We start from the raw sequence: 13,041 nt of genomic DNA, 5'->3' as shown, positions 1-13,041 counted from the left end.
GGAATAAATATTGGCATTGGACAACATGAGCTCAGTTCTAATAGAACAAAAGCAAGAACCCACTCGTCATTTACACTGAAAATGAATTTAATGGAGAAATGCATTGTTTAACAAGTGAAGAAAGTGCTTCATAATTCACCGTTCAAGTTTTGATTTCGAGTGCATTTATCCTACACAGTAAAGATGTAAAAACGTATAAATTGAAAAAATAAATAATTTAATTTATACAACCAGTGACCGACCTCAAGTATTTCGATTAATAAAAAGCACCGATATAATAACTTCTGAGCTTTATCTGAAAGCAGCTACACCTTGGATGTCCAGTGAAGCTCAGCTGTTCAACCGAACTCCATTTCAGCGGCAAACTTCAGGATGTGAAAGTAGTTATCGGAATACGTAAGTTTGTCGCCGGTGTGCGTGCTCTGCCATCATATTTTTACGAGGTCCAACTCTGCAAAACTCTGCCTTTACAATCAAGTAGCGGTCTTTTCCAGGACAAGGGGTAGGTCTAGCCTACAGGAGAGAAGACCGGTCACACGTGTGAAAACGGGCCTATGGGGTCAGAGAGGTTCTTGCCATTTTTGGGACAAGATGAAAGTAGTTTATTCTCCAGAAAATGAATATTGGCGAGTCCAACAGTGTGGTCGAGACCAACGCGAAGTGAGACCTTACAAAAGTGTCGCTTTGTTTTTTACCCGATCAAGGCGCAGTCTCTTAACACAGTTCGGGGCACATTGTGTAACGTAGTAAAGTTGGCAATATTCCGAATACACATGATATAAAATGGTGATTCAAAGGCCATACATTTGGGTGTAGACGCGTTACGTGCATTTATTCATCGACATATATGAGTAGAAAAGTTACGATTTGTTGTCTGATTGACGTTGTTTTTTCCGCCAATATATACATTACGTTTCATCTACTAAAAATAAATAACATTAAAGGTAAAATCGATTTTATTAAATGTCCATTAAATATGACACAAAACAGAAGCTGGACAAGGGACGGATAAATACCCACAGTCGTATCGAGGCATGTACATCGTTTTGCCTAGGTTACATCCAAGGGCTACCGATATTCAGCACGGATAATCACAGTACTAAGTTTTGTCCAGTGTATACGCCTAATAGTAGGACTGGAAATTCAGTTTTTGCAGAAATCCTATAGTCCGGGTCATATTGCGAAGCATGAAACTGCAAATGAATGGTTCCTTGCAATGAAAACTGGGTTGTTGTCAGTACACACTACTCAAAAAGATTATTTAATTATGTCTGAGGCAGGCTGTCACAAAAGTAACGTGGCCTACAAAGGGATAGCCACAATGTATTTTATGGGGAGAAAAAAAAGCAAATAAATTGGTAATAGATTGAAACGCATAACAGACGCATAAATGTGTACCCAGGTACAACAAATCTGATGGCATAAAATAGCGAGTTTCATGAAAATTCTTACTTTTCCGTTGAGTTATAAAGCTTTTAAGCCGGCAGATCTGTCAATACAGTGATAATTATGCTATTATACTGACAACAGTTGTAATTGTACAATATTTATAGCTTATTGTAGCCTATTTTGGTTATGAGAGGAAAACATCAACTAAAACCCTGACTAAGGTTTAGACCTGGTTTGCAAGTAGTTCACGTTATCGACCAATATCTTAGTTAAATACCATCTAAAATGTATAGTGCGGCTTATGTATTACTCTAACACATTGTAATTTTGTTGTAGGTCCGACCAGTTAATTTTGTTATAACGTTTAAAATATTGTACATAACGTAATTATTAAAATCAACCGTAATACTCAGATGTTAAATTACTGCCAAAGATGAGGTTCGCAGTTGTGAGGATTATTAGAGTCGTTTATGAAAATAGTGGAAAGAGAGCTGTGTTAACCATCGGATAGGCCTGCTTTACGACTTAAGACACACTCGGCCCACATGCTGAAACAGGCCTCAGGATCCTTTCAAAGTGCAACATATCCTAAGCTTGTGCTTTTATTCAGTGCCCTGCATTACCTTCAAAAATGTTCCAGCACAAAACGGATTTTTTTTGTCTTGCTTTTTTGTGCAAATATAAAAAGTTTATCCTGATTGTCAGTACTAATGGGCGGCTGTGGTGAGCCTATACGAGTTTTACGCAGGCTGTTTTCTTTGTGAGCTCAATAAAACAAGAGCATAACCGTCAACGATAAAAGAAAAACATACAAAATAAAATAAATTCACAACAGAAACATCATTATTTCCTAAAAGCATAGGAACATAATTAAAACATTCTACGACTGAAGGCAACGACGTACGTGTTCGTGGAGAATAAAAAAACACAGTTTAGTAATGCCCCAAATATGAAAAGCGAACTCCCTAGTGGTTCTGAACACAAAGATTTAAGATATTTAAAACATTAACGCAGATGAGTCGTTCAGTCTCGATACATTCAGTACACATATGAAGGATACAATTTTACAGTGGACTATAGTAATTAGTCGACGCGAGAAACAACAACGGTTGCTTTGAACACTTTTGCAAATTGTTCTGCATTAACGGCACCTGGATTTAAGTGGGTTTTGTGTTTATTTGTATACATCCTTGAGATAGGTATAAAAAGGGCATGATAAAAACGAAACTGTTCCAGAAAAGGCTGAGAATTTTTTTTTCCCATTAAAGTCCAGTAACGACGTGGAAATGCTGCCCAGCAAATTAAACGTATGCAAATAAAACAATCACTCATTGGTTTTCGATCGGTTCAGAAGACGTCAGAAACACAAAGGCAAACCATTCCCCAGACTAAAATTTCCTGAATTTGTGACTGGGCGGAAGAGGTAGAGCGGGGCCCCCGAGCTGCCATTTCCACACGGGATGCGATCTATGAGGCGTTTGGTTATTCTTCGTTGAACTTAAAGAATAAGCGGGACACAGATCCCCATCGCTGCCAATAATCAGCGATGGAGGCGGTGGAAAATTTGCTATGAAGTTAAAGGTTTTTTTCACAACTGACGCGTTGCTGGAGGCGCGTCTGCGTTTACTCGAAGTTATATAATCCTCAGATCCTTCACAATATTCGGATTTACCTGTACTTGGCGTCCTGTTAACTTTTGCATTGAATTTAGCATGCGTCCTCGGATTCCCATATTGTTTTCCCAGTACCAAAGTCCTGTAGTTTTTCCTAACCCTAGCACCATTTTTATAATCTCCCTCATCCGGATAAGTAGTGTTTAAAGTGCTTATAATTCCCGACCTCCTTGCTGGAGACTTCTGGTATACAGTGTTGTTTGCCCTGTTGGATTTATAAGAATTTTTGGAATCCGTAAAGTCGCCACCATCAACAAAGTAGTGAACAATTCCTGGCTCTGTTGGGCTCAATCCGTATTGGGATCCAACTGCAGAATCTTGACAGGAGTACTCGCGTTCGTCAGAGCTGTTTTCTTCTTTGATTTTCACATTGGGTAATAAACTTGGCTGCGTTTCTGCTTCCGCGTTATTCCCGTGGTTATAATTTGAGGGTGCGCACAGATCCTCCACGTCCTCCTTGATGTTCCTGATAGGTTGATCGTGTTTCGTGCCTTTGCTAATTTTTGCTTCTTTCGTGAAATTTGCGGTTAATGAAGTATTGCTGTCGCTGTACTTAGAAACTGTTGTTTCTTTATATTGAGCACAGTGTGATATCCAGGCTTCGTGGGATTCTTTTGCTTCTCCCGGTACTCTTTGTGCAGGAAAGTCTTTGTTTTTCTTTGAGAAAGGCGAAGGACTTATTTCTTTAGCGCTGTCAGTTTTGGGGTCAGTTCGTGCTGGACGATCTGGAATTTCAAAGAATGACCCAGAAAGTCGCTCCCTCTCCCTTCCCGGGTCAAGCGGGCAATGTTTGCACTGCTTGGGTGACCTGACGGCGTCCTGCTTATCACCATCGGGAGTACAGTCAGATTTCTTAAGGTATAGTTTTGAAAGACCATAATCAAACAAAGTTGTTCCGCCTTTATCTGTTGTCTTGTGTTGGTTATTATAGTGAACAGCAGGCAGTGGCGCCAAATGCGTTTTATTGTTGAGAGCTGACAAGCTCGTTTGCCTGAACCGAATACTCTGTAAAGAGACCCGGCTCGATACGGAGCTAGAATCGGATTGGGAAGAACTGTCGTCCGTGACATCTGACGATTCTGACAGGGAATCATCTTCGTCGTCGTCTGAGGTCCCGGAGTTGGTGCTGGTAGACAGACATGACCCGAAATCAGAGTCATAATTACCTCTTTCAGAGTTAGAAGTGGACTCCGTGTCGCTGCTGCAGCTCTCCTGGAAACTTTCGGCTTGCTGGTGGTCGTGGAATAACTCCGGCTCAAGGTGAAATTTGTTTAAAGTACCGTTGGATACTTTTGGCTTGCAGCACTTTGGGAAAAGAAAAACCTGGCGACGGTGCCTGCTCGTGTTGCACAATTCCCTCCCTGAGCCCTCCTGCTCTCTTTTCCTTTTATAAATTAGGCCGGCTGTGCTAGAGAGGCTGGACTGCGCCGCAATGGCGGAATGGTATAGCACTGGCTGGCGACTGCAAACCACGTTGCGAAAAAACGAATGGCTCGCATTAAACGTTACGCGGCTGCCAGGTATTTCAGCTGTTTCATAGTTTTTGGAGGCTCTGCAAGCCGTCCTGCTGACTGCTTCGCAGCTATGGCTGATGAATTTGCTATAAATCTGAGGTAGATTGCAAGCCGGGGACGAGGCGACCTCCTGTCGTCCAGCTGTGTGCTTAAAGGAGAAGGGCTGAGAGGCATCATGCAAGCGAAACCAGACGTGTTTTTTCCAAAAATTATAGCGGGGTTCATGGCGAATCTGGCCATCGTAGAGGTCTGGTGGGCGCGAATTTGATTTTCGCTTTTTGGATTTTGGTAAGCGGTCCGCTTTACAGGAGACGTACAGAGCCTCCACATCTTCCCTGGAAATCAGCGTGCATTTCGCCGCGTGGAAGGCTATAGAGTTTATTGCTTTGAGTTTTCGCAATTCCTCCAAATCACAGTGGTGTTTCTTTACTTTTAAGTGGTCCATGCGTTTGTGCACAGTTGTCCTCGGAATGTTTTTCAAGAGGTCCGTGAAGACTTGTGAAAGGGCAAACATTTGCTTGCCCTCAATAACCAAGTAACCAAGCTTCACCCCCTCCATCTCTTCAAAACCAGACTCCAAGTCTCCCATTTTTCTCTATTGTATCAGTTCCCACATCTGGTGCGATGAGTATCCAAGGCAAACTGTTCCTTTATCTGAAGGCATTGTGTCGTCAGACCTGCTGATAACAGTGCGTCCGCACTGCCTTTATAACTAAACGTCGCAAAAAGAATCGCTAAAAAAATGAAGCACATAAAGCAATTAATCCATTACTAGGGGCCCGGTATGGCGGAAGAAACGTGTGGAATGCGGCGGACAGGCAGGCTGCTGTCTTCCCGGATTCTTATACCTGCGGTCTTTCGCTGCTCTCTCCAATTGCTAAATGGAGAAGAGGAAGGTAAACTGCTCCACCAGAGTGAGAGGAATTCAGAGAGAGGAGAGAGGGAAAAGGGAGAGCTGATGAGAGAGAGAGAGAGAAAATAAGACCGTAAATGCAGCTGCAATTCCCTTTGCTGCTTAAGCTATATGAAATGTGGAATAGGGCAAGTGCACAGACACCTTCATCAATTATTGCCTCTCGAAACGGGCTCTGATTGGACGCTACTGACAAGGTGATGCAATAAAAATTTATATTCCACCCAGTTACCACCCCTTCCGCTACCCACAGAAACCAGTTTTCTTTACTCACCCAAAATATTTTAAACTATCCAAAGCGACATTAGTACCTCCAAGCTTAATACTGATATTCCAGAAGTACGTTTGTAAACGAGCAATAATGGAATCTTAAAAAAAATGTTTTCGGCCATTATCCTTGTTTTCTTGGGTTACTAATATTTTGTTTATGTATTATATTATAATATTTTTTGGTTATTATTTAGGGTTTGGATATACATTATTTATTGCATAAAATATTTATGAAATGGTTATGCATTGGGCGCGGTTATTATATTATTGTATTGATTGTTTTCACTGCTATTGTTTTACCCTTTTCTTAATTCTTTGCAAATAAATTATATAATGAAACAAGATTTTCAGTGCATACGGAAAATCAGCAAAAGCCAAAAATAAAAAACCTACAAAAACAACAATGATTATAAATACTTCCCTACTGCACTATAACAAAAATTACGAAAGAATCAGAACAAAGATGAAAACGACAATATATTTGTGTCGATTTTAACAGCAACTTCATTTTAAATAAAGACCGGTTTCAGGTTTTTGGTTGTCGAAAATTTTGTTTTACTTAAGACAAGGTGCATCTAAGTGGAGAAAAGCCAATGAAAGCGATCAATAAAAATACAAAAGAGGACAATGCACCACAAGGTTGTAAGAGATTAGTAATTACTCTGTAAGTTACGTTTTGGGCATGAGCCAATGTCTAACTAGAGTTTCAGAAACCGGACAAAACACCTGGATTAGCAGTCTAACTGTTTGCCTATTGAATTGCAGATTTCACGTTTTACTCAACAGCCTAATGTATGTTTCTATAGAACGACATGGGACCATTCGTGAGACCATTCATACCGGTATTGCCGGGCTAAGGTGCTGTGAATGTGCCTCATATGCAAAAGGGGTAGTGTCGTAACCTTAACTGCAAGTATTATATTACAGGAATTGCAAGAATTATGTATTTAATCTGTAATACTACTCGCTCTTGGTACTAATTGACGGTATAAATTGTGTCGGTGCATGATAATGTTATTCTTGGACGTGAATTGAATTTATTGCATATTGTTGTTGGTGCGGCCAAGTCCAAACACGTACGGCATTTTGTAATCTCTACGTTTAGAATATTTGGTGTAGCGTTCTGCATGTGGTTAAATATTCTAATCGGTTAAAGAGTTGTTACGTATATGAACATGCAAATGGAAAAGCTGAAGGTCCTAGCAGAAGACAGGGCTTTCTGCCGACACGCCGTGTATAAGGAGTCTGAAAGAGTTTCATTGCACCTAGCCTAATAGTAGCCTAAGTTACCTATATTTGATATTTGAAACCGCCGTATCTTTTGCGCCGCCTGCCCGCGTTGATTTGGCTCTGCTAGAAAAATAAAAAGAGCTTCGATCCGTGGACCATTGCATGTCTGAAGCTAACTTTACCTAGCTTGCAGCGCCCGGAAAAACCCGAAGTGAATGATTTAAAGTATATTTATGGGGTTCACCGACCATATTTTAGATAATGAGTGATATAGGTAAATAAATACGCGCAAAATCTGTTGTGAACAGGTAATTATTTAGAGGGAAGCTTGTATTTAAACCTGTTACCTTTTGTTGCAATTTACAATTAAGTACATTTTGAATAAATGCAATTTCACTGCTACCGATATCTAGCATAGGTTAAAGTGAGATTCAAGTCCCAAGAGGGAACCTGCTGGCTTAGCCTGTATGCTGGCGTGATTCTGTATTTGAACCGCAAACACCGCAAAATAAAAAAGTAATTCCGGTCCCCAGTCCTGGCAGCTTATCGGATTAATAACAATAATAATAATGTGGCGTGGACGTATGTGCGTACATTATATATATATACATACATACACACAGACACACACTATACGATTTGGAGCAAACTCAAAGGAAGCGGATAAAAATTACATATCTGTTGCGACCTTGGCAATAACATGCTGACTTAACCCTTGCGGTGATCCCGAACCTCTCGAAGACTTATGGGCTGTTCACGCGGCCTATTTAAGATCAGCAGAGTAGCTGAGTAGCGGCCCGCAGTAGTATATAGTGCTATTCTACGTATATAGCACGTTCCATGCTATATATTATATGCAGGGCTGGTATCGATTTTCCTAGATTTTTTTAAGTAGGCCTAATTGAAATGTGTTATATTTATTTAGCCACATTTTGCTCAAAGTGGTTATAAGCCAATTGAGCAAGAGCCGTAGTGGGGAAAAATGTAAAATTGTTAGCTTAGCCAAAAACATGCTGCTCTTGCCTTTTCACTTGACAGTCCGCACATGATCTTTGGTTAACCAAAACATCATTCTTTATATAGCTACTGAAAAAATTGTGTCCACAGAGCCGTTATAATAATAATAATAATTATTATTATTATTATTGTCATGCGTGTTGTTGTTTAAACTACCTTTCTATGTGAAATGAACCTATCGTTAAAATCTTTGTTCTAAAAGTAAAACGGTAGGCCTATAGTTATTACGGGGTTGACACAATGTTATTTTACAGTGTTACAATAGGCCCTGTAAGCAGAACGCTAATGTAACGTTTGTCATTCTTTACACACAAACAACAATCTGAATCTAAGATATAGAGAAGCATGACCTTTATAGCGACTTCAGTAAAGTACTGATTCGGCCTCATACCCCTTTTTTAAAATTCAAGTTTCAGTTTTCACTTGCGCAAAGTTGAAAAATCCGTGCATGTATCAATATAAAAAATCTAAAATACATCTGACATTTTAAGGAAATCAGTCTAATTTCCAACAGCCTATTAAAACTGCAAAATATTTATAAAGTATTCATTGCATCGCTTATTTCTTTCTCGCCAAGTATTCAGCAGATTGGTAAAGGTGTTTTCCGCCAGGCCAGCACGCTTCCTTTCCTTCAGCAAATAAGGATGGACCTAGAGGCTGAAAACGTGACCGATTCACCCAGGGGCTTCGTCAGGCTCACAACAACGTGCTCGGATTCTCAAACAGAGGGAGACTCACACGGTCGCAAAATAAATCGTCAAATTTCATGTTCGCCCAAGAATCCCGGACGTATTTATAAGGGCGCCCTCCGCAGGGATCGTGCGCCAAAAAAGTTCGAGGCGGAAGATATTCAGATTAGAACAAGTTTAAGGTAAGAAGAAATAGTCGTTATTGCCCATGCCGCTATTAAGAAACAACAAGCCAGAAATATATTTGAGGTTTATCTTTCAATCACATTTCCTTTGTTCATTTCATGACATATTGTCACACTATTCTTTCAGGGACTCAAGGTTTGTTTGGACCGAATGTGTGGGTTGTATTCTGGAATCTGTCTTTCTATCGCTTCAGTGAAACTTTAAAAAATAATGTGTCGAGAGGAATTCCTGCTGTCAAACAAAATGAATAAGTGCATTTCATGAAAACAAATAAAATGGTAACTGTTTCTTTGCATATACGTTTTTTTGCGCCATTTTAGATTAACATAAATGCACCCTCGTAAACCTACCACCATCTATGAGACCTAAATATTGTTTTATGAGAAAACACACGTTAGTCAGTAGTCGAACTTGCAGGGGCTAACTTTAAGCACGAATGCTAGAGTACATTGTACAATACATACAGACCGAGACTAGATACTTAAAAGTGTTCTGTGCAATCTGACACTCGAGACCGTGAATGGCACTAGGGGGTGGGGTGGAATAACCTTTCACCTCCTCTTGTTCTTTTTCTGTGTCATTTTTGTAGACCATCGTATTACCCACGTGGTCAGGCGTACACGCTCTCCCGTTTTATCGGTCACGATGCATTGTTTATAAAACAGCCTGAGCAAATGTCATAAATAAATAGGCTATACTTTGCATGTTTTGTTTAATTGTATTTTTCATTTCTAAAAGCCTTTATATACTGTGATGAGTGAAGTGTGGGGAATTGGGGTCATAAACTTGAAAAGATTGAAATGCTTTAATTCTGCTAATAGTTTTATTGCACGTGGACGTTAAGTAGCTGTATAACCATTTTCAGCACACGATATCCAACTGACGTCAATGTCTTACACAGATCAGATAAGAAACCACGTCAAATGTCCATCATGGGGAGTTTGTAAAAAGTTAAAATGGTTTACTGAACAAAACATTTTACCATTTTTTCTGCTCCCTTGGACAAAATCACCCTCGTGTTGACTGCCACGTAAAAACGCCATTAAATGCTGCCGAATTGTTGAAATGTCAAACAGAGGAAGGAATCTATCAATCGGGCAGCGCCAAGAAAATAAAAATTCGCAAATTCTTCTCATACACGCGTTAGTAAGAACAAAGGACCCACAATCCCACCGTCCTTATAGACTGAAAATCAGTCTCTAAACACAAAGAATAAACAGATCAGGTATTGACATCCCGTCGATATTACATGATCAGAATGTCCCAATTAAATAAAAAGTTTAACGATGTCTGTCGTTCATAGTTATTTGTTTACATAAGATTCTCAGTTCGCCTTTCATGCAATTTGTTGTGATCCATTAAAATCAAAGAACTAATAACAAAGTTCATATTGTAAATAATGTTGCATTTTAACCATTAGTCAATATTTATCCGTAATAAATGTAATCGTCTACGGAGCGTGCTAATACTTCGTAGTATAACAATGGCAATCTTAACGGGATCTTCGGCCTATTAATGACTTCATGGCATGAATGAACTTTTAAACTATATCCGGGATATATAATGCGTAATACCAGGAATCCGGTGTTTCGTAAAACATACAGAGTGGTAGGTTTGAATGCACTTAAAGTCAAGAACAAGGAAGGACCTCTTTGCGTGATTTGGGCAAGCAATGAAGGAAGTGACTAGGAAAGGCCTTGTTCTGTATGAAAACATGTCTCAGCAAGTATTCAGCCCCAGATATATCTGGGCTTAACATGCACATAAACTGAATATTAAACGTATGCAGCCCTGATGTATAACCAATGTAACATGCTGGCTACAAATATCAGGTAGGCAATAGAAAATGAAGCACGAAGTCAAACTATCACCAAACTGATTTATTGACACCAAAGCTGAATGTAAAAGGTACAAGAAGCCTTAAACATAATATTCAACTTAGTATGTGATTTGTGTAATTTATATGGTTTGATGATGTGAGTTTTGGGGGGATGGTTTGAATGGCTAATTTGATTTTCCTTGGTTGTTATATGAACTACAATTTTGTCTCTACTTGGAAAAGGTGCATGAATGAAGTATGTAGTAACATAAGGTCATACATGATGTCAGCATTGCCACTGTCGTTATGATAATCCAAATATGTTTTTTTATTTTCATTCATTCATTACAAAAATGGAAGCTAAATTTAAAGGTAAGACTGAATATTTTTGCGCTTACAGGGCTGTTATGCTATCTTGCATGTCCTACACTGTTGCGTCTTGCATTTATATTAAAATATGGTTGGATTAATTAAGTTACTTATATGACAAAGTAGTTAATTCTACAATCTGTGCACTAACCTTTGTGATGCTCTTACCCACTTTGCGGGAGAATGACTTCATGTGTAGTGTCTCGGACCTGCTCCTGCTCGGGGAAACTCCTATGACCTCACATGAGTATCCATGTCTCTACATCTATGCCCCCTGGGGAATCGCAGGAAAGCCTGTTCCCTACCTGCCCTGGTTTACTGCTACGCCCTTCCCAGTTGTGATCAATTTCACTTATTCACTTCCCTACTTATGTGTACCTGGCACATCTGCAGGATGCAAATTCTTCTTGGCTTGCCCTAGTTCATTTGAAGAGCTGGCCGATCTGGTTATTAGGGTAGACATGCGGATCCACGAACAACACAGAATGGATGGACATTTGTACGTTTTTTTTGGAAACCCCTCCCATTAACCCATCATATGCCAGACCCAAGCCGATGCAAGTGAACCAAACCCATCATACTCAAGTGTAATGGGAGTGGCGGATGGCTGGTAGGGTGTGCCAGAAATTCTATTGCCGTCTGTATAGTAAAAGGCTGTACCCACCAGTGAGGAAGAGGACACTGGTGAGTGTGGCTCTTACACATCTCTTCGACAAGGAGGACCTTGTTGAAAGCAGTGGTATCAGGTGGGTCTAAACCTCAGCCATTGGGTGCACTGATTGACGTCAAGGCGGACAAGAACTTCATTCACTCCACCCTTGTCCGGCAGTGGGGAATTCCAGGGACATGGGTCTAATCTCCTCTGGTGGCTCATGATCTCAGTGGTCCGAGGATGGCCACAGTCAGCTGGTATTATTCACCATTCCTCGCCCCCAGTGCCAGCAGGTTTCTTTTTTGTGGAGAAGAAGGATGTGTCTCTCTGTTCATGCATTGATTACAGGGCCCTCAGTGACATCACCGTGAAGAACCATTATCCACTATCTCTGTTGTCATCAGTCTGCACCCTGCTTCAAATGTCAAGGATTTTCACCAAATTAGACCTATGGAGTGCCTTCCACTTCTGTGAGGGAGACGCATGGAAGACGGTCTTTGACACACCCACTGGCCACTACAAATATCTGGTGATGCCCTTTGGTTTAACTATTGCACCAGCTGTATTCCGGGGTTATTAACAATGTCCTCAGAGACTTGTTGAATAGGTTTGTGTTTGTCTATCTTGACAACGTTTTGTTTTTGTTTTTTTTCTCGCTTAATGAGCAGAACCATGTTTAGCTTGTTTGTGAGGCTTTACAGCAGCTGCTTGCTAATAACTTATTTGTTAAAGCTATCTCCATCGCCACCTCCCTTTTAGGGTTTATCGTAGCTGAGGGTTTGGTCTGGATGGACCTCAAGAAGGTTTAGGTGGTGACTAAATGGACACAGCTTCAATACTGCTTCAATGCTTTCTGGGTTTTGCAGATATCTACAAGTGCTTTATCTAGGGGTACAGCTCAGGTGCTGGTTTCATCACAGCACTCACCTTGATTAAGGTCTTTTTCCAACAGACAATGGTGGTCCAGAAATCTTTTTCTGACCTACTCAGGTGCTTTACTCAGCTCCCATCCTGAAGTCGCCTGATCCCACCAAACAGTTCGTCATGGAGGTAGATGCCTCTGCGACCAGAGTGTCAGTCCCACTTGCTTCATTCTTTGAAGCAATTCAAGGATTACCGAGTCTCTGTTTTTCACCCGTTTCTACTTCCTGATTACTGACCAGCTGGACCCGTAGAGCCACAAGCCCTATGCCCTGTTCCAACACTTTGGGGTCGAAGAAGGTAAGAGGTAGTCCAGTCCCATCCTGCCAACACTTCATTTAACTGCCCGAGCCATCCAACTGACATTACATTCCTGATTACCTATGATTGCAGACTCTC

General features: G+C 40.5%; 1 protein-coding gene across 1 annotated transcript; it reads right to left on the bottom strand.

The window, feature by feature from the left end:
• Window positions 1-811: 811 nt before the first annotated feature.
• skida1 (SKI/DACH domain containing 1) lies at window positions 812-5,753 on the bottom strand. The gene has a single exon (XM_049024857.1). It carries the CDS (start codon window positions 5,163-5,165, stop codon window positions 2,778-2,780), a length of 2,388 nt encoding a protein of 795 aa, XP_048880814.1. The 5' UTR covers window positions 5,166-5,753; the 3' UTR covers window positions 812-2,777.
• Window positions 5,754-13,041: the final 7,288 nt, after the last annotated feature.

Source organism: Brienomyrus brachyistius, chromosome 1, assembly GCF_023856365.1.
Source record: "Brienomyrus brachyistius isolate T26 chromosome 1, BBRACH_0.4, whole genome shotgun sequence".
Taxonomy (NCBI): domain Eukaryota; kingdom Metazoa; phylum Chordata; class Actinopteri; order Osteoglossiformes; family Mormyridae; genus Brienomyrus; species Brienomyrus brachyistius.
Note: the sequence above shows the minus strand (reverse complement) of the source record. Positions and strands in the feature narration are given on the sequence as shown.